The sequence below is a fragment of the Musa acuminata genome, chromosome BXJ2-8 (assembly GCF_036884655.1).
Source record: "Musa acuminata AAA Group cultivar baxijiao chromosome BXJ2-8, Cavendish_Baxijiao_AAA, whole genome shotgun sequence".
NCBI classification, from domain to species: Eukaryota; Viridiplantae; Streptophyta; class Magnoliopsida; order Zingiberales; family Musaceae; genus Musa; species Musa acuminata.
This window is the reverse complement of record NC_088345.1, coordinates 44,674,994-44,693,120: the sequence shown is the minus strand read 5'-3', so window position 1 is coordinate 44,693,120 and position 18,127 is coordinate 44,674,994. Positions and strand designations below refer to the sequence as shown.

At 38.8% G+C, this 18,127-nt stretch overlaps 4 protein-coding genes across 5 annotated transcripts; 2 read left to right on the top strand and 2 right to left on the bottom strand.

Annotated features, from left to right (window-relative positions):
* The first annotated feature begins 1,136 nt into the window (after positions 1 to 1,136).
* On the top strand, positions 1,137 to 1,983 carry LOC103995042 (protein DMP4). Its single transcript, XM_009415532.3, has one exon. The coding sequence runs from the start codon at positions 1,241 to 1,243 to the stop codon at positions 1,853 to 1,855; it is 615 nt and encodes a 204-aa protein (XP_009413807.2). The 5' UTR covers positions 1,137 to 1,240; the 3' UTR covers positions 1,856 to 1,983.
* Positions 1,984 to 2,665: 682 nt separating this feature from the next.
* Positions 2,666 to 5,313, top strand: LOC103995044 (signal recognition particle 19 kDa protein). The gene is made up of 4 exons (XM_009415535.3): positions 2,666 to 2,863; positions 3,406 to 3,604; positions 3,709 to 3,808; positions 4,993 to 5,313. Exons 2-4 carry the CDS (start codon positions 3,428 to 3,430, stop codon positions 5,124 to 5,126), a joined length of 411 nt encoding a protein of 136 aa, XP_009413810.1. The 5' UTR covers positions 2,666 to 2,863; positions 3,406 to 3,427; the 3' UTR covers positions 5,127 to 5,313.
* Positions 5,314 to 5,562: 249 nt separating this feature from the next.
* LOC135619611 (probable protein ABIL3) lies at positions 5,563 to 8,020 on the bottom strand. 2 transcript variants are annotated; one of them, XM_065121780.1, is made up of 11 exons: positions 7,811 to 8,020; positions 7,578 to 7,695; positions 7,293 to 7,446; positions 6,955 to 7,037; positions 6,723 to 6,873; positions 6,536 to 6,635; positions 6,365 to 6,430; positions 6,249 to 6,285; positions 6,043 to 6,155; positions 5,866 to 5,960; positions 5,563 to 5,744 (listed from the first exon to the last, which is right to left on the bottom strand). In XM_065121780.1, exons 3-11 carry the CDS (start codon positions 7,401 to 7,403, stop codon positions 5,592 to 5,594), a joined length of 909 nt encoding a protein of 302 aa, XP_064977852.1. In that variant the 5' UTR covers positions 7,404 to 7,446; positions 7,578 to 7,695; positions 7,811 to 8,020; the 3' UTR covers positions 5,563 to 5,591. The 2 variants fall into 2 exon arrangements, with proteins under 2 accessions (XP_064977852.1, XP_064977853.1); XM_065121781.1 differs by having other exon boundaries at positions 6,249 to 6,276; positions 7,578 to 8,020.
* A 1,028-nt stretch (positions 8,021 to 9,048) lies between these two features.
* On the bottom strand, positions 9,049 to 11,666 carry LOC135619610 (protein IQ-DOMAIN 21-like). The gene is made up of 4 exons (XM_065121779.1): positions 11,540 to 11,666; positions 11,134 to 11,442; positions 9,919 to 10,341; positions 9,049 to 9,827 (listed from the first exon to the last, which is right to left on the bottom strand). The coding sequence occupies exons 1-4, from the start codon at positions 11,618 to 11,620 to the stop codon at positions 9,267 to 9,269; spliced, it is 1,374 nt and encodes a 457-aa protein (XP_064977851.1). The 5' UTR covers positions 11,621 to 11,666; the 3' UTR covers positions 9,049 to 9,266.
* Between the last annotated feature and the right edge of the window lie 6,461 nt (positions 11,667 to 18,127).

Sequence of the window (18,127 nt, the reverse complement as noted above, 5' to 3'; positions counted from 1 at the left end):
TCTTCAACTTACTTAACACTCGAGTCTTCATCTTTCGTTGGATGTTGGAAACAGATGTTTCTATTCATAAGTAATGTCTCCCACATAAATTTTTTTTGACCAGAAAATGATGTGTTTTATTATAATCGATATGTTTCATCTCTGAATCTTCATGTCATATATGAATTTTTTCCATCACTTTTGTCACTGTTATTTTCTTACTTCATCAGCAAAGCACCTGCTGTCCCATTCGAGCAGTTTATTTTCTTTTCTGCTCTCTTTCACCTTTCTCTTTCTTTCGGCTTTGAACTGTTTCTTTTCGTTTCCGTACAAAAAAAGAAGAGAGAGAGAGAGAAGACAAAACAGCAACACGGATACTGAACTGATGGGCAATTGCAATTGCCTCTCGCCATGGCTGGAATCCGATTCCTATACGAAGGGACGACTCGGGTGGTCCATCGACTTTGGTGGTCGGCGGTTTTCGTCAGTCGCCCACCAACGTAAAGCGGTCGGAATCGGAGGCCAGCCTTCGTCGGCAAGCAAGCGAGCGAGTGCGCGAGCACAAAGTAAGTGCCCATCTGCTTTTCCTCTGCAAAATGGGGGAGGAATTTAATCTCACTTATCAACATTGTGCTACGTCAAGTTTTCGTCTCATTGTTACTCGAGAATGAAACATGTCATGCCAATATTTAGTTTGGGTAAGAATTGAATGCTCCTATTTAGTCACACGATTATGTTAGATTTCATGATCTTTTATAATTTGATAAGATATATATAATATAATTAATTAAATTTTAATAAAAAATATTTTAGTTAATAAAAAAATCTCCTAATAACTTATTCTAGATAGTCGACTCTTGCTTGTATATAAACAGGAAGAGGAATAGAGAGTTATCTCAGTTATGAAAAATTCCCTTAGATATATTTTCAGATCTAATTATTTGATTTGAATCATATAAAAGATTTATTTTCATATTTAATATAATATATTACATATTTTATGCTTTTACTTGTCTTGCGTCCAAACAGCAGTATTTCATTAAAAGAAAAAAAATACTTTACTTGCAACGCGTTCTAAGTTCAACCCAAAAAAAAATTCTAATGCAAAACACAAGCCGAATCAATCATGGTGATAAATCCTGCCTGCAAGCGATTCCTCCTATCCCTGCTTTATGTACGACTGGCTGGAGTGACATGCTGCATATGTCGTTGTTGGAATCGAGTTCCAGGGGAGGAGGAGGCCGCGAGGAAAGAGAAGAAAATGGCAACTCATGCGGCAGAAGATGACCAGGAGAAGCAGCCTCTCATAAAATATGAGGAATCATCGGTCGACGATCCACCGAACTTGATTCAGAAGGCCTACCGCAGCACCGCCCACCTCGCCAACCACCTCCCGACGGGGACGGCGCTCGCCTTCCAAGTCCTCTCCCCCGTCTTGACCAACCAGGGCCGCTGCACCGACGCGAACCGGGTCATGGCGAGTTGCCTCCTGGCTCTCTGCGCCCTCTCGTGCTGCCTCCTCAGCTTCACCGACAGCTTCCGCGACGAAGCCACAGGGCGGGTCCGCTACGGCCTCGCCACGCTCAAGGGCTTATGGGTCATCGACGGCCTGAAACCGCTGCCGCCGGAGCTTGCCGCGGGCTACCGACTCCGCTTGGTGGACTTGCTGCACGCCTTCACCTCGCTGCTGGTGTTCGCGGCGGTGGCGTTGCTCGACAAGAACGTGGCGTCGTGCTTCTACCCGACGCCGTCCGAGGAGACGCGGCAGGTCCTGTCGGCTCTACCCGTCGGGATCGGAGTTATCGGAAGCACATTGCTTGTTGCTTTCCCCACCAGCCGCCATGGAATTGGATTTCCGCTCTCTCCCGATACATGATATCTTGCTCGACTGCGTCTTTCGCTTGTTTGTCGGAGAACACCTGAGCATGCGTTCCATGTCTGTAACGATTGCATACTCGAGGAAAAGAATAATCTCAATTACAATGTTGCTTTCAAAGAAGACGTCCAACTTAACCTGACACATCCTTCGATTGCGGACAGGCAGATTCAGATTGCTGCAAACACGCACTCTGTTTGACTGCTGCAAACACATGAATGGAGGATCACTGATTACTCTTTGCTTCGATGCAGCCATGCCAATTAAGCATCTACATCTTGTTTACAAGATACACTAAGGTTTAATAAATATAGGGTATTTGATCATGAACAATACATTGTTCACAGATATTTAATCTTATCGAAGATAGGATAAAAAAAACTTATATACGAACAAATACTAACAGAAGAATTAAACGAAAACCACAATCACATAAAACATCAAGATTTACATAAAAAAATCTCTCTAATTAAAAAAAAATAAAAACAAGTCTGATATCGTCGTATTTTTTTTTTTCTTTCTTGTTCTTCTACTCTCAAAAGAGTAAGAGTTTAGATCAAAAGAAAAAAAATTTAACTACTGATGTGAGCTGTGGGTTATTAATGTCGATCATAAATAAATAGGCCTAAGTGCTTGCGAAATGTAATCCTCAAATTAAATAGCATCCCAACTTATCAACACAATATGTAATCCTCAGCTCGATTCCACATAACACCGTTAATTATTCCATCTCCTTCGTATCTAACGCCGTCAAGTCTAACGTGCCGTTAAGTATTGGTCTGACGTTATCAAACCCACCGCCAGGTTGCCCTCCTCTCCCTCTCTCTTCTGTTCCTTCTTCCCGGAGTCTTTTTTTGTCTCCTGTTTTCTTCTGTCTAGAAAGAAGAGGAGTAGAAATCGGAGCGAGGAAGGGAACTCGAAGGAAAAATCGTGGCATCTGGATCGAAGAAAGGAGACCGATCCAAGTCCCAGTTTTTGCATCGACGGAAACCCTCGCCAATTGATTACGTATGGGTTCTTGTTCCTATAGGGACCAATCTTCTTGCATTTTTCTTCTCTTTTTTGATTGAATCTGTGATGTGCTCTCCAAACCCTAACATGGACGTTTCTCTCTGAAAGACCGCGTTCTTTCGATACAGAAGGGCCTCGATTTGATCTGTCCTGCGCCTTCTCTGAAAATTATTGCTTCTTGTGTGACAAGACTGAATTTTGAAGCGATCTACCGTTGTATTAGTTCTACTTCTTTTTTCCGTTTGGAATTAGGATGTTTCGGTCAGATGAATTAGTTGTTCCCTGTCCATGTGCATTGATGATACAAAATTGTTCTTTATTAACATGTCATAGCAATTAAGAGATCCATCTCATCTACTTTTGGTTTACTTTGTCCTAATTTCTACAGTTCGATGTGAGATGCGTGATATGCTCATGACAATTCATTTGCCTTTCTTTATTGACTAAATTTGTTATATTTAGGGGACTTTTTGCATGGTCATAGAGATAACACAGAGTGGGTTAAGCACAATTTGAATTTGTTCTCTATGTGCTCTCAGATCGCTCCTTGTTGAGTGAAAAATGCAGATTGACCCAGCCAATATAAAGAAATGGAATGTCATATACCCGGTCTACATTAACTCAAAGAAGACAGTTGCTGAAGGCCGCAGGATTAGTGCCACAAAAGCATGCGAGAATCCCACTTGCATTGAGATTGGTGATTGCTGCAGCTATCTCAAGATTCCATTTGCTATCGAGGTGTGCCAACTTACAATTCCCGCTTCTGCCTTGGTCGCACTGAGGTTGCAAACTATTGTTACATCTTGCTTTGTTGATCTGTAGATGCCTTCAAATGTTTGCAGTTAGACAAGGCGTATCCTCGGGACTTCATGCAAAGGGGGAGGGTCAGAGTCCAGCTTAAAAGAGAAGATGGATCTCTCTGGAATTCTGAAATCGATTCAAGTAAGGATCTTTATATCCAGAGTCTTCTGCATAGTGTATTATCCTATTCCCTATTCATGTAGTATAAAAATGTCATTGTCCTAGCCAGTTATGCCAACTGTGTTATAAATGTTACTTAAGAATGTTGAATTAAATGTTTTAGACATCCGATGATCTTCAGATTATTCTTTTTTATGTCATTGGAAAGGACAATTTAACTCTTCTAAGATAGAAGAAAAGGTTTTATCTGGAAGACCATATACTTAAGGTATCCCTAAATCAATGTGAAACATATAACAATAGAATGAAAGCTCAGTATGAACAATGTTAGGAATATGGGTTGTAGTAAAAATAGATGCTAGTGATGGGAAGAGAAAATTTTCAACATTCATTTTATAGATGACAAAGAAAACTGAAAATTTACATGCTAATGTGCTAGAGTATTTGACTATTGAGGAAGATTTTAATTTTTAGAAAAAAAATAGACTGTTAGGTCAGTGATTGAGATGATGTTTACAACACTGGTGTTCTTCTTTCTTTGAGATAGACAGGAAAATTTAAAGAATATTTCATTATGAGATATGAAACAAGTATTCACAGCAGGAGGTGTGATTGCCATGTTCGGCAGGAATGAAGAAGATTTGAGAGAGAAAAAGGCTAATGAGATTGTTGATTTTTCTGTATGCTGTGGTCTTTTAATTGCCAATAGTAGGTTCAAGGATCTTATAGGAGTGAACTCATCTATCTAAGAATTGTCCGTGATAGCAATCACCATCTTGGCCACAATGGTGTTTCGGGCTTACAACTACTGCATTGCGACAAGTGTTTCTGTGGTTTCAAAGTTTATGGCGGTTGGCATGGTTGCCACTATAACAAGATCCGCTTGTACTTACAACAAGAAGTGAGAATATCCCAACTATATATAATTATTTATATATAGTACTGAGTAGAAAAGATAAAAGATTTAATAATAAGCACACACAACATGCCTTTGATAATGAGATGCAATCTTGAGGCCAGTACATGAACAGAATGAGATGATTCAATCCTTACCCTTGTTGGCGGTCGACAAAGTGTATTTCATGCTAGAGAACTTCGGTCTGGATGTTGTTAATTTTTGGATTATCATTGCCAAATGTTCAACCTATTGGTTTTCTTCTCATTTTGTCTTGTCAATGGACTTATTGGGTGTCGACATACTACAGAGAAGCAACTGATGCTGAGGATCGCAGAGTTAATCCCGAAGCACCATGGAAGGACCAAGAAGCAGGAGCCCGTCAACACTTCAACTGCTGCAGGACCTTCAAAATCCGGAAAGGGAGGAAGAAAGAAAAAGTGATGATATAAGCCACCCGGAGATACATCGTCTCTCAAAAGAGTCTGTCACGCCCTGTGAGGGCGTTTTCACTACATTCGAACCTTACTTTGTCATGACAAACAAATCCCTCTAGCTCTGGCTTCTCTACATTTTTATCTTGTCGCACTGTTACTTTCATATTGGAGTATTTAGCTTCATTATTCGACAATGTTCAGTGTCACCATTTTGCTGCAAAATCTCACTGGCTTTGTTTGAAACATGGATTGGTAAACTGGAACTTCTCCCCCCTCCATTTCTTCTCCTGCAGCTGACAACTTGAGAGTACAAAGATTTGGCTCAAATAACTCGAGACAGTGTCGCTGCCTTCCACAAAGATGCATGTCTCTAACATACAATCCATAAAAACCAATGCTTTCCATCTAACCAGCAAAAATGAAGGACATGCTTGCATAAAACATTTTCTATTTTGTACATGTGTGAACTTGCTTAATATTCATCCAAGTAGCTGTACAGAGAGTCGTCCATCCATGACCTATTCCGCTTGAGCAGGGACTTGAGAAAGCCTCTCTTCTTGTTCGGAGTCTCTTTGCGTTCAGCACGCAAGCTTTTTGGAAGTGAATTTTGGGACTCCAGATGAGACTGCAATTTCACCAATAGAAGAGAATAGTCGTCAATCGTGGAAGAACTCTTTCTTTTTCTTTTCTCATATGTGATCATTTGCGACGAAAAGACCACAGAAGAAGGAACCAAATCATCCCACCTGCTTCGATGACTTGGGAACGGTTGGTCTATTTGCTGCCGATCTTGTTCGTGCAAGTGGATTAGAAGCTCCAAGCGGCGAGGTTGATCTTTTCTCTAGATTAAAAAGATGAAACTACGAATCATATGCATCTCAACTTAATGAAAACAGTATTAGCCAATTCCAGTTAGAGAGTACCCTCGGAAGAGATCTTCTCTGCTTGTGGTGAAGGTGAAGTCGAACGTCTGCTGCGAGAAGGTGATGAGTAGTGTTCTCTTGTCGAAGGAGAAGTGGATCGTGAAGGAACATTCCTACATGTAGCACCAAATGCTCATCATTAAACTTCACCAATCTGGACTCGGATTCAACACTTCCAGCATCCTTAAATGGGGAATGACATTTACCTGATCGGAGATGTGCTACGCCCGATTGCTGAACAAGCTTGCGAAATGATCAAAATGTTCTTATGTTTTCTCAGCCATATATATTCATTCATATGATACGAAAATTAGAACTATACCAGTCTGATGCTGCTGTAATTTGTCATTGTCCTCGGGTGGATGAAATCCTTCATCCATAAATTCACCTAATCACAGCAGAAAGAGAAGAAAATGCAGTATTACTAGTCATCCAATCCAAGCAATATCCAGAATGATGACTGCATTATTGCAGATGGATGCAGTAAGTTTGCCTGGCAGAATGTAGCGCTCGTGATACTTGGGAGGTCTAAGCGAGAGAGATTGCTGAGAAAGGCCTTCGTGGTCGATCGATGCTTGCCATGTACGAAGTCTCTGTAGCAGGAACGGTAGAACAATGGTGAGACGAGGCGTTCCTACGCTTAAAGCATGATTGGTAAAAGGTAATCGACCAAATGGTACCTGCTCGATGCAAGACACTTCAGATTCTGCTACTGAGACCTCATCAACCTCTTCGCTGACAACACTGTTTACCTTACACGACACTGAACCTAAATGATCCACAGCATTGAGAATGGCCTTGACAGCATAATCCTTCAGACTCGTCACCAATCTGCAGAGTAGCTTCGAATTAGGAGGAAAGCTTCTACCATTTCAAATCTCATCCATCAGAGAAAAGCTGATCCAAACATACATTTCTTTCTGGTCATCGTTGATGTAAGATAGTTCAAAATATGCTGCTGCAGAGTATAACTGTGACCGCATATTCCTCAATCCCTGAAACCCAGGAAGCAAGAAGGAAGAAATCAAGGTCTAATTTTATGTCCATGTACTAATAATGTACATGCGTTCGAGGACAACAAACATGGTAGAACTCTCATTTGACTAAAAAAATGGCATATTTAATGCAGAATACAATCAAGATCTGCAGAATAAACATCTAATGGGGATTCCAAAGATCTATATCTAGTCTCCCTCTACGCTCACATAAGACACAGTGCAGTGGCTATAAACCAATGGGAATGTGAGTACCTTGAGACTCTCTGACAAAAGCAGGCTCTGTTGGATAGGGAGGCCATCCGAGCTTGATATCTCCTGATGGATGGGAGACAGAGAAGAGGAAGGTGGAGATGTGGTCTCCATGGATGCAAAGACCTCGATTTGCTCTCTTCCTTCCTCTACAAACCTTGTGATGCAGGAAGAAGGAAAAGCAGATGAGGAACTTCAAAAGTCAGCAACGCCCCCTTCATTCTTGCATAATTCCCATGCCAACCCAAGAGGAAAACTAAAAGGGCCCAGAGATGGGAAAGCATATACCTTGTTTTGCTATACCCTCGACCAAAGCCAAGGTCCAGTTTTTGATGTCAGGAGTAGGATAGGATCGAAGCAGTGCAAGGCAGGAAGGTGAGAGACCTTGCGGATGTGATCTTTTTCCCTGCCACACTACACTGGTGAGCTGATGCAGCAAGCACACTGACTCCAGAGCAAGAACAGCATGAGAAAAAGGGTAAGAGGGGTGTATTATTGTTCTCTTTAGTTGCCTCTGTCACCTTCAAAATCGGGCCTTTTAAGCTTCAAAAGCATCAGCTATACGGCATGTTGATCATCTTTAAAGCCTTTCAGCCTTTTGGTGGAGCAGGCTGAGCAGGGAGCTCATCATCAGCTTCCCACTTGAAAAGGAGCTACTTGAGGGCTCCTTTGCTTGCGTTCCCACTCTCCCCTCTTAAAAAGTAGATGAACTTTGATTTGTTTCTCATCGAATCAATTGACATGACTTCCTAATTAACATTTGAGAATATGTGATATATATATATATATATATATATATATATATATATATATATAGGATTCTTTTAGTTTGCAGAAATTAATATGGAATTCAATCTCAACACTGTTTAACTGCACATGATAGACTTTCCTTTTCAGACACAGAGAGAGAGATAGAGAGAGAGAGAGAGGGAGGGAGGGTAATTGGCTTTCAATCTTGATAGAGGAAGTTGAGCCCTTTTGAACTTTGTATATGAACATAAAACGCATATCATATTGGAAAATTGCAGGCTTCTTTCTTTGCCAGAGAAGAGCTTGTCTTCAAATGAAGAAATGGGGCCATGAAGTTTGACAGAAGATCAAATCTTTGGTTTCTGTACTACTTTAACAAGCATTCTTTACTTTTTGCTTCCATCTTGTGTTTGATTCTAATCTATCCCCGTTTTGATTTTTTGACTGCATCTTTACTCAAAGTACTCCATTGAGCTGGCAAAACATGGCTTGCCAATGCCAGGTGCACCTGATGGTCCTCCATTGAAGACAACCAAGTGCTTGTCATTCCCACACAATCAACAACAACACATGCCCTTCTATTAAAGCTGGTCTTCAGGACAGATCAACTCACATGCCATTGAGCCTTCCACTGTTCCCACCCACCCAGGTTTTCATAGGACTTGTTGCCATTGAATGAAGCAACCATCCAATTTTTTGTTGGTCAATCATGATGCTACATCCTTCTCCATTGAATTGGTAAGATGGGATTCTGGCTCTCACCATTTCTTGGACCTCATGATTGTATTACTACTCATTGTTTGTCTGATGCAAATATATTGATGCAGCAATAGCACAAGCAAAAAATCAGAAATCAGAAATCATGAACTTGTAAGGAAGAGCAGATTGATCTGATTGAGAAACCATCAACTAATCAATTTTCAGGCAGTGGAACCATCTTCAAATGCATATCAATCATCAACCAAGAAAAAGATGCAGAGTCGCTGCAAACCAAAAGAGAGCCCCCAAATGGCTGCTTCAACTCGAGATAATGTCTTAATTGCTGAGGTAAACGACACACTCGATCTCGATCATCAGTCACTGCATTTATTCGTCATCGTTAAGCCACGACACACCCTCTTATTCAAAATATACAAAGCACGGTTTCGAGATACACACAATCCAGCCGTAGTGATATGCAAAGAGTTGCTGCGGTGTTCTTCCTCTGCTCCTGTACGCATTTGGCCCTCAGTCGTTTACAGCAGTCAGCCTTCCCCGACCACCGGACGAAGGCGTGCGGTCGTGCCCGCCGCAGCTCGAATCAGGGCTGTACGCCCTGTGCCGCCTTGTCTGCATGCCAAGCGCCACGCCCATGTGGCTGGGGCTTCGGGCGGCCGGATTAATTGTCGTAGACGTCCCTCCGCTGGAGCTCGACGAGTCGGCAGCGTTATCCGACCTCGCTCGAGATCTCCTGGTGGCGGCATTCCGCTTCGGCTCGTGAGGTTTGGCCACCGGAACCTGAGCTCGAACCTTGGCCCTGGCCGACTGCGTGGCCGCCATGTAGCTCGGAACCGCCGCCGGCTGAGCCGGTTCATCTCTGAGACGGTAGGAATAGTGCGTGGGGTTGACTGGGCTTCTTCTTCCGGTATCCATCTCGACCGTCTTCTCCGACAAGCCGTCCATGGCGGTGGCCGTGACGTAGGAGCTCACTGGCTGCGGCGGGGGTGCGCCATGCTGGGGCCCCCACTGCTGGGCGCCCATCCACCTCTCCAGCCAGTTCCAGCCCCACTGTACCTTCTCATGCTCCGGCTGCGAGGTTTGACAAAAGAAGTACGAGCATCGGCGAAGTTTGGGTGGCGCAAAAAACCAAGGGAGAAGGGGAGACACAGAAGACCGATACCAGCTGATAAGCGTAATCGTAAGCGGCACCGAGCTTGCGCTGGGAGTTGACCGTGATGGAATCCGAGCTCTGCTGTCGCCCGTCCCACTCACTGAGACGATGGCCTCCCCCGTCCACTTCGTCGCCGACGTCGCCTCCTTTCATGAAGTACAAGTCTTGGAGGCGATCCGGCGGTGCTGCTCCTCGCTCGAGGTGGCGGAGGTGGGAGGGGTCATGGTAGGCGGGGGCGGTGGTGGGGGAGGGGGAGAAGAGCAGGTTGCGGTGGCTGGCGAGCTGGAGGCGGTGGGCGCGGGCGAGGGCCTGCACGCGGACGAGGGACTGCATGCAGCGGAGGGTGACGTGGGCCCGCTTCCGGACGTGGTGGCCTCTCACCAGCGCCTGCAGCTTCACGAGCGCCCTCAGCGCTCGCAACGCCCTGCGAGCCTGTAAACGCAGCCGCCGCTGTCACTGGTTCATCAATCTACCATGGCCTTAACAAGTAATAACGAGTCGATCGCAATCAATACAATCTTGCGTTCCCATCGACGGAGTCTTTGGGCATCACTGCGCAAGAACATGAAATAAATGGAGGTGTTGGGTTGAGAGTAACCCCACAGTGCAACTTTAGGTTGAAGTTTATTGCGACATGGACGGTGACTCAGTTGGTAGGGCATTGGCCACCCTTTCCCTTTCCCTTTCCCTTTCCCTTCCCCTTTCCATGCCGTGTCATGCAGGGTTTGCAACCTCATCACAATCTAGTGCAAATTCCAAAGATAAATATTATAGGTGAGACTCATCATCTATCCTTTCCCTGTTCGACCAAGTTAACCTGTCCACTTCGTGGGTGGTTTGGTGTCTTCCGTAACGCAGCTGCGTTGTCAACTTGATTAGCATCACAAGTTACATGCCACCCTTTCTGATATCTAATTGGAAACCGAGCAGTGTGTAATCAAAGGTTTTATTGGTGTTTGATGGCTAAAACTAATGAATTTTTCTAATAAGAGGTTATAGAAAAAGGAAGATAAATTCCTTTATAATTAACTCATCGTTAGAATTATCTAATAAAAACAATGTTTTTTATCACGACTAAATGTTGCCGTTATTTAATTTGCTTCGAGATTATTATTATTACTATGACTATTAACTTGATGTTATCTCACGCTACGACTTGGGAGAGCGTGGTGGGGAACGTAGGTGCCAAGGGGGGGGGGATCGAGGAGTGGTGGTGGCGCTCACCAAGTAGCCGCGGTAGAATGCCTGGATGACGACCGCCGCCCGCGCCTCCCTCGATGGCCGGTCGTAGCCCCCCAGCCGCACCACCCTGGCCGCCGCCTCGGCTGCAGCCGCCGCGGCCTTCTTCGCCTCCGCGATCGCCCGCTCCCGCTCCCGCTCCGCCGCATCGTCCTCGTCCTCATCCGCTCCCCAGTACCCGCCGCCGCCGTCGTGGTTGGTCGCCTCCGACGACGCCTCCGCCGGGAAGTGCTCTACCGACACTATGTCCGCGGCCGCCGTCTCCTTTTCCTCCGCCTCCGCTTCCCTATCCCTCTGCTCACACACGACGAAGAGAACAGCAAAGCCAACATCTCAGCTGGCGTCAAGAACGGTACTCATGGAGCAGGAGGAGGAGGGAGGGAGGCATTACCCGGCGATTCGATGGAGAGGATGAGTCCTTGGCCTTGAAGACCTTCTTCACAGTCGAGAGCCAGCTCGTCTTCTTCCCCATTGTCCTCCTCAGAGTTCTTAGGAACGCCAGAGAGAGAGAGGAGTAGCTGTACAAGTGGAGGGCCGCGAAGGCGCCGATGTTATTTAAGGATGGTCACGGGGACGCTGCCGCACTAAAAGCAAAAGGAGAAGACAAGAAAAAGAGGATAAATAAATCTAGCGGCTAAACATTTTCTGAAAAGGGTGGGTAAAATTCCGAAATTCGTAGAGAAAATACACAATAAATAGATTATTAAATTATTATTATTATTTTCATTTATCATGTATACATGTTTGATGCAATAGTAGACACATTAATATTTAGATTAATTATGGGGGCTAATTACATGTTTTTCTCTCTGCTTGACCTGACCCTTTGTAGCATTGAGATTATTGGATTTTTAAAAAATTATATTAGGATCCTCACAGTTTTAAAATCATTATATTTTATTTTAATTTTAATAATATCATCTTTTATTTTTTTAATGAAATTCTCTGATATCACTATGGGCACCAAAGTGAAAAGCTATCTATCATCGAGTTTTGCTATTTAACCAATTAACTATTTATAATTTTAAGTAATTAAAAATATATATATTTTTAAAATAAACTGATTTAGGAATCTTGATTCAATCAGGTAATACAAAAAATATATATATATAATTAAACCGATGTCATTTGTAAAATTGGATCATTGAGCCAATTTAAATTAAATTAATTTAAATTAGTTAATTTAATTAAAAAACGAGTCTCTTGAATCGTCACCTTTGCTCTAACCATAGCCTACGATACAATCTTGATCTTCTCCCTTAATGCCACCACCCTCATCCTATCGTCAGCCACTCAACCTCTCGTCTCCGATGCCCTCGCGAGCTAATTAGCCTCACAAGTTCACTGTCTCCACCCTCAAAACCACCTTTGCTAACTTGCTCCCCTCCGTTTAATGCTGCCTGTTTGTACCAATACACGAAAAGCCAATCCCCTTTTGTACCAAAGGCTTATGATAATTTTTACCTTTGGCCAATTCGATTCGTATCGCGTGCATAGGATTCCATCAAAGAAACAAATAGCATTCTTAAAAATAAAATAAATTATAGTAATTTTAAAAATATGAAGACATAATATAATTTTTAAAAGTTTAAAACTCTGATCCTAACTAAGCAGAGAGTAAAATATATAATTAACCCCTAATTATGGTCATACCTAAACTATTATTATTGGCTCGAGTAAAGCATGGTAATGATAATAAAATCGAATCGCCTTATTTATTACATCTTCTTTAATCAAATTTAATCGCTTAATCAATTCAAGTTTTTAATCAACAAAAAAATGTAAGACGTTGATGATATCATTTATATTTTTATATAATAAAAATAATAATAATGATAATAGTTATTAGTTTGAGTTTAAATTGGATTTGGACTTTGAGAATAATGAGAGCTATTTGTTTATGATACTTGACTCTGATTTATATTCCAATTGAAAAATATTTGATGTGCTTAGTATCTTAGATTTGAGTTCTTCACATCTACCCAAATTTGGATTCTCAGTAAATTTAACATTTGGGAAGTTGTAATGGTAAAAATTGATTTAGAACTTTATTACAACCTATGAACACATTTCTATAACATAATAATGATAACAAGTAATGTACAGTTATTTGATGAAAAATGTAGTCAATGTATTACATCTCTATGAATTTTAGATCAAAACAACAAAGGTGATGATATTAGATCAAGGCATACTCTTTCCATTTCTATAATATGATGATTACAAATAACTCCTTAGCAAGACCACTTAATATCAACATAAGCCATCATATCATAGTTATAACATCCTATCATTCAATTAACTACTCACTTCAATCTTAATGGTTACTCCAACTTACGTAGAAAGATATATCCAAGTGTATTCTCTGACTCACGAAGAAAATCATATCATCTTTATTTTTAAATCCTTTGAATCCTTTTTGACTTAAGTATTAATATCATCTTTTTTTTCTCGAATCCTTTCGATCTCTATTGACTCAAGTATTAAAAGAGTCTTTGTTGGATGTAATTCTTATAAGTCTATCTATCAAATCTCTTACAAAACTTGTGGTAAGTTTCAAAGCTAGGCTTTGGTAGACAACCAATATATTATGATATCTCATAAACATAAAATATAAATTTGATATCCTACAAAATTAGAATATTGACTCAACTTGATGAACACAATAATCTTATAAACAAGGTGTACCTAATGTACTTTAAATAAGGAAACAAAACTCCAAACATAAAAAGAAAAGAAGGAAAAAAAAAACTATGTGATGAGAGAGAATAGATGACATTAGTCACTAAAATATAAGGAAGAAAAATATATTTTGGGCCATAAATCTAAGTTTAGAAAAATCTAAGTTTTGAGTTTATAAGAAAGTACAAAGGAAAAGGAAGATCAAATATCCACCGTCAAACTCTTCGTTTGGTCGACATTTCAACTAAAAAAGTGACATATGGGCCATAAATCAATCACTAAAGATCGATCATTGAGATTGTGATCCCCTTAGATCCCAATGATTCAATTGAATGCTAACATAAAACCTTCTGATTGACTTTGGAAAAAATCAATCATCAATCAATGATCATAAGTTATCAAAGATCAAATTAAATTTAACATCATAATTGAAGCAGATAGTTATGACAATGATCAAATCGGGTTATGAAGCATCCTCGATAAGGATGTATTAGAATTAGACTTCAAATATCATCGACGATGACATAGCCAAATTCGACTAAGAAGTATCTTTTATCAAGGATATGGTTAAACCCAATCAGGAAGCATCATATGACAATATCATTGTCAAATCCGAAACGTTCCTAACTAGATTATAATCAAACTTGATCATAAAATAACATACGATAATAACACGATCGAATGTAGGTATGTGGTATTATTTTGATAATGATGCAACTAAATTTAAATTTGATTGTAAAGCAACGTAAAATGATGATGCAACTGAATTTGATCGTGAAACATCTCATAAGAAGGATGCGATCAAATTCGACCATAGCATCAAATAATAATGACGTGATTGAATTTAGCTATTTCCTAATAAGGATGTGATTAAATTTAACCATAAAATATTATATAATAATGATGTGATTGATTTCGACTATGAAACATCATAACAAAGATGTAAGATCATGAAATATCTATCATATATCATATGACAATAACAATATTGAATTCGACATAAAGCATCCCCCTTTTGAAATGAATCATAAATTATTAAACAATAATGATATGGTTGAATATGACTATGAAGTATCCTTTGGCAATCTTACTATCGAATTCGGCCATGAAACATCATATGCTAATATTGTAGTCAAATTTGGTTACGAAGAATCATCGGATAAAAATGCAATTGAATCCAATCATAAAACATCAAGTGACAATGACATAAATTTAGCCATGAAATGTCCCTCGATAAGGATGTAGTCAAAATCGATCATGTAGCAAGTATTATACAATGTGAAGCATCTCCCGATAAAGATGTAATTGAATTTAACCATGATGCAATATACATCAATGATGTAATTGAATATAAAATAAAGAATTCCTCGATAAAGATATAGTCGAACCAGACCATGAACTATTATATAATAATGACATGATAGAATCGGACCATGAAACCTTCCTAATATTGTAATTGCTAATATTGTAAAGCATTATATGCTAATATTGTAATTGAATTTAATAAAGAGTCTTCGATAAAGATATTATCAAACTTAATTATAAAATATCATACAATAAGAACATGATTGAATCTAGCTCTAAAGTATCCCTAACAAGGATGTGGTCGAACCTAATAATGAAACATCATATAATGATCCAACCCACACTATATATATGCAATCAAATTTACTTATAATAATCGCATAATTTGCCCCCACAATATATATGCAATTTGTTATAAGGAATCATATAATAATCACATAATTAAATTCAACCACAAAGCATCTCCTAAAATGAATCGAATCATGATTTCCCGCGATTAAAGGTGTAACCAAACCTAACCATAAACCATCATACAATAATGATACAATGTGATGAAGTTTCATATAATAAGGATGAGATCTAACTATGAAGCATTCTTAGACAAAGATACTACCTGAATCTGACCATGAAATATTATATAATATTGACATGATCAAATTTATCCATAAAATGTTACTCGATGATGCATTAGGATCTAGCCATGAAGCATCATACATCGATGACATAATCAAATTTGTTCATTAAGTGTCACTCAATAATGATTGAATTCGACCAGGAAGATCATTCAATGATAAACGATAATAAATCTAAGCTAGACACTATGCATATTCACAATAGATAACGTGATCATATTGCTATATTTTATCTGACTCATATTGTTAACACAAAATAGTGAATACATGATTACTAACAAGAATGTCTATTCGTCATGACACGTGGATCAAAACATTAATATTAGTAAGCAAAAGTTTCTATCATCAAATCAGAATTCCTTTTCAGTCAAAATAGGTGATTGTTTACTCAATAGATTCATCATTTGGAAAAGGAAAATCATCATTTTGATTCTCTTATTTTAATTTTAAAAATAAATTTAGTAGCCATAAGTCATAATTTTGACATTGAAAAATTTTACAGGAACATTCATCAAATATAGTCACAGAAACAATGAAATCACGATAGTTGTCTACTTTAAAGAGTAAAAAATATATAATTACTTAATAGAATAATAAATAAAAATAATATTTTTGACATGCTTTTGAATAGACTACGATGCCATAGAATATCACATGACAACATATAATAAGGAAATTATATTTTTAGAAATGAAATAACATATAATAAGGATACGATACCATGGAATATCACATGACAACTATGCAACTAACATAAAACATCCCACATGGTTGAACCCAACCATCAATCATTATACGATGACAATATGATCTAATTCAATCATGAACTCACCCTTAACAAGAATATTATTGATCCAACCATAAATCATTATACAATAAAGATAGTTGAATTTGATCACGAAGAATTACCCAATAAGCAAGTCATTGAACCTGTCCATTAAGCATCATATAATGATGACATGGTACAATCTAGTCATGAATTATTACCCAATAAAAATATGATTCAACCTAAAGCATTGTATGACAAAATGATCAAATCTAACTATAAAGCATTCCTTAATAAAAATATGATCGAGTCCGACTATAAAGCATCATATGAAAAATGACACGATCGGATCGAAGATAAAGTATCTCCCAACACATATAAGGTTGAATTTATCCATAAACTATTATACAACAATGACGTGCTCAAATTTGAAGTGTTCCACAAGCATGTTGTGGAACCAACCATAAAATATCATACAATAATGATATAAACGAATTCACCCATGTCCCTAATAAAGATATGACCGAATATAATTATAAAGCATCGTACGATAATGATACAATAGAATTCAACCATAAAATATTCATTTACAAGGATGCAATCGAATTTTATGATAAAATATCATTTAACGATTATGCGATGGAAGTCGATCATGAAGTATTTCTCAATGAAATATCATATAATAATGATGTGACTAAATCAGATCATAAAGTATTTTTGAAAAAAGATATAATCGAACCTAATTATGAAACATCATATACTCATGATGTGATAGAATCTTACTATAAAGCATCTTATATGACGATGATATATTTGAATTTATCCATAATGCATATCTGGACGATGATAATGTGATCAAATCTAACTGCAAAACATCTACAACAATGATCCAATCCAATTTGTCCATCAAATATTTCTCAACAATAACATACCAAATTGTCTGATAATGAAATATAATAAAATATAATAAGTCCAATCGAATACTAAATATATTAAAAATAAATGATATGACTAAGTTACTCACCAAGCATAATGTTGTTGTGCCCCAATAAGAGGAAGTATCATGTGGGTAATCTAAAGAAACATCATCCTACTCGTAAAAGCCCAATTGATAACTAATCAAAACATTTATTCATCAAGACACATGATTGAATATCAATAGTTACTACGAATTCTTGATGTCTAATTATCTTATTTATCAATCATCCTTTAATAATATGAATTTATTTTCAGCCAAAATAAACAATTCTTTACTTAGTCAATATATTATTATTATTATTATTATTTTATTTTTAAAATAAATTTGAAATTTTGAGGATGGAACATTGGTAAGTATAACCACATAATCATGGCTCGAGGTCACAAAATTAAAGAAAAAGTAAATAATAAATAAAAATAAATTATGGGAATTGTGTTCTTAGGTAAGAAAGCAAAACTAATGAAATAGGACATAAGTGGCAATGAACTATGGTGAGGGATGATATCAAATTGGGAAGTGGCAATCGGTGGTTTTGGTAGGCGAATTATGTTAAATATTTATCAACAACTACTAATCATTGATCTAAGAAATATAAAACAAGTACTTTGCGTTTGA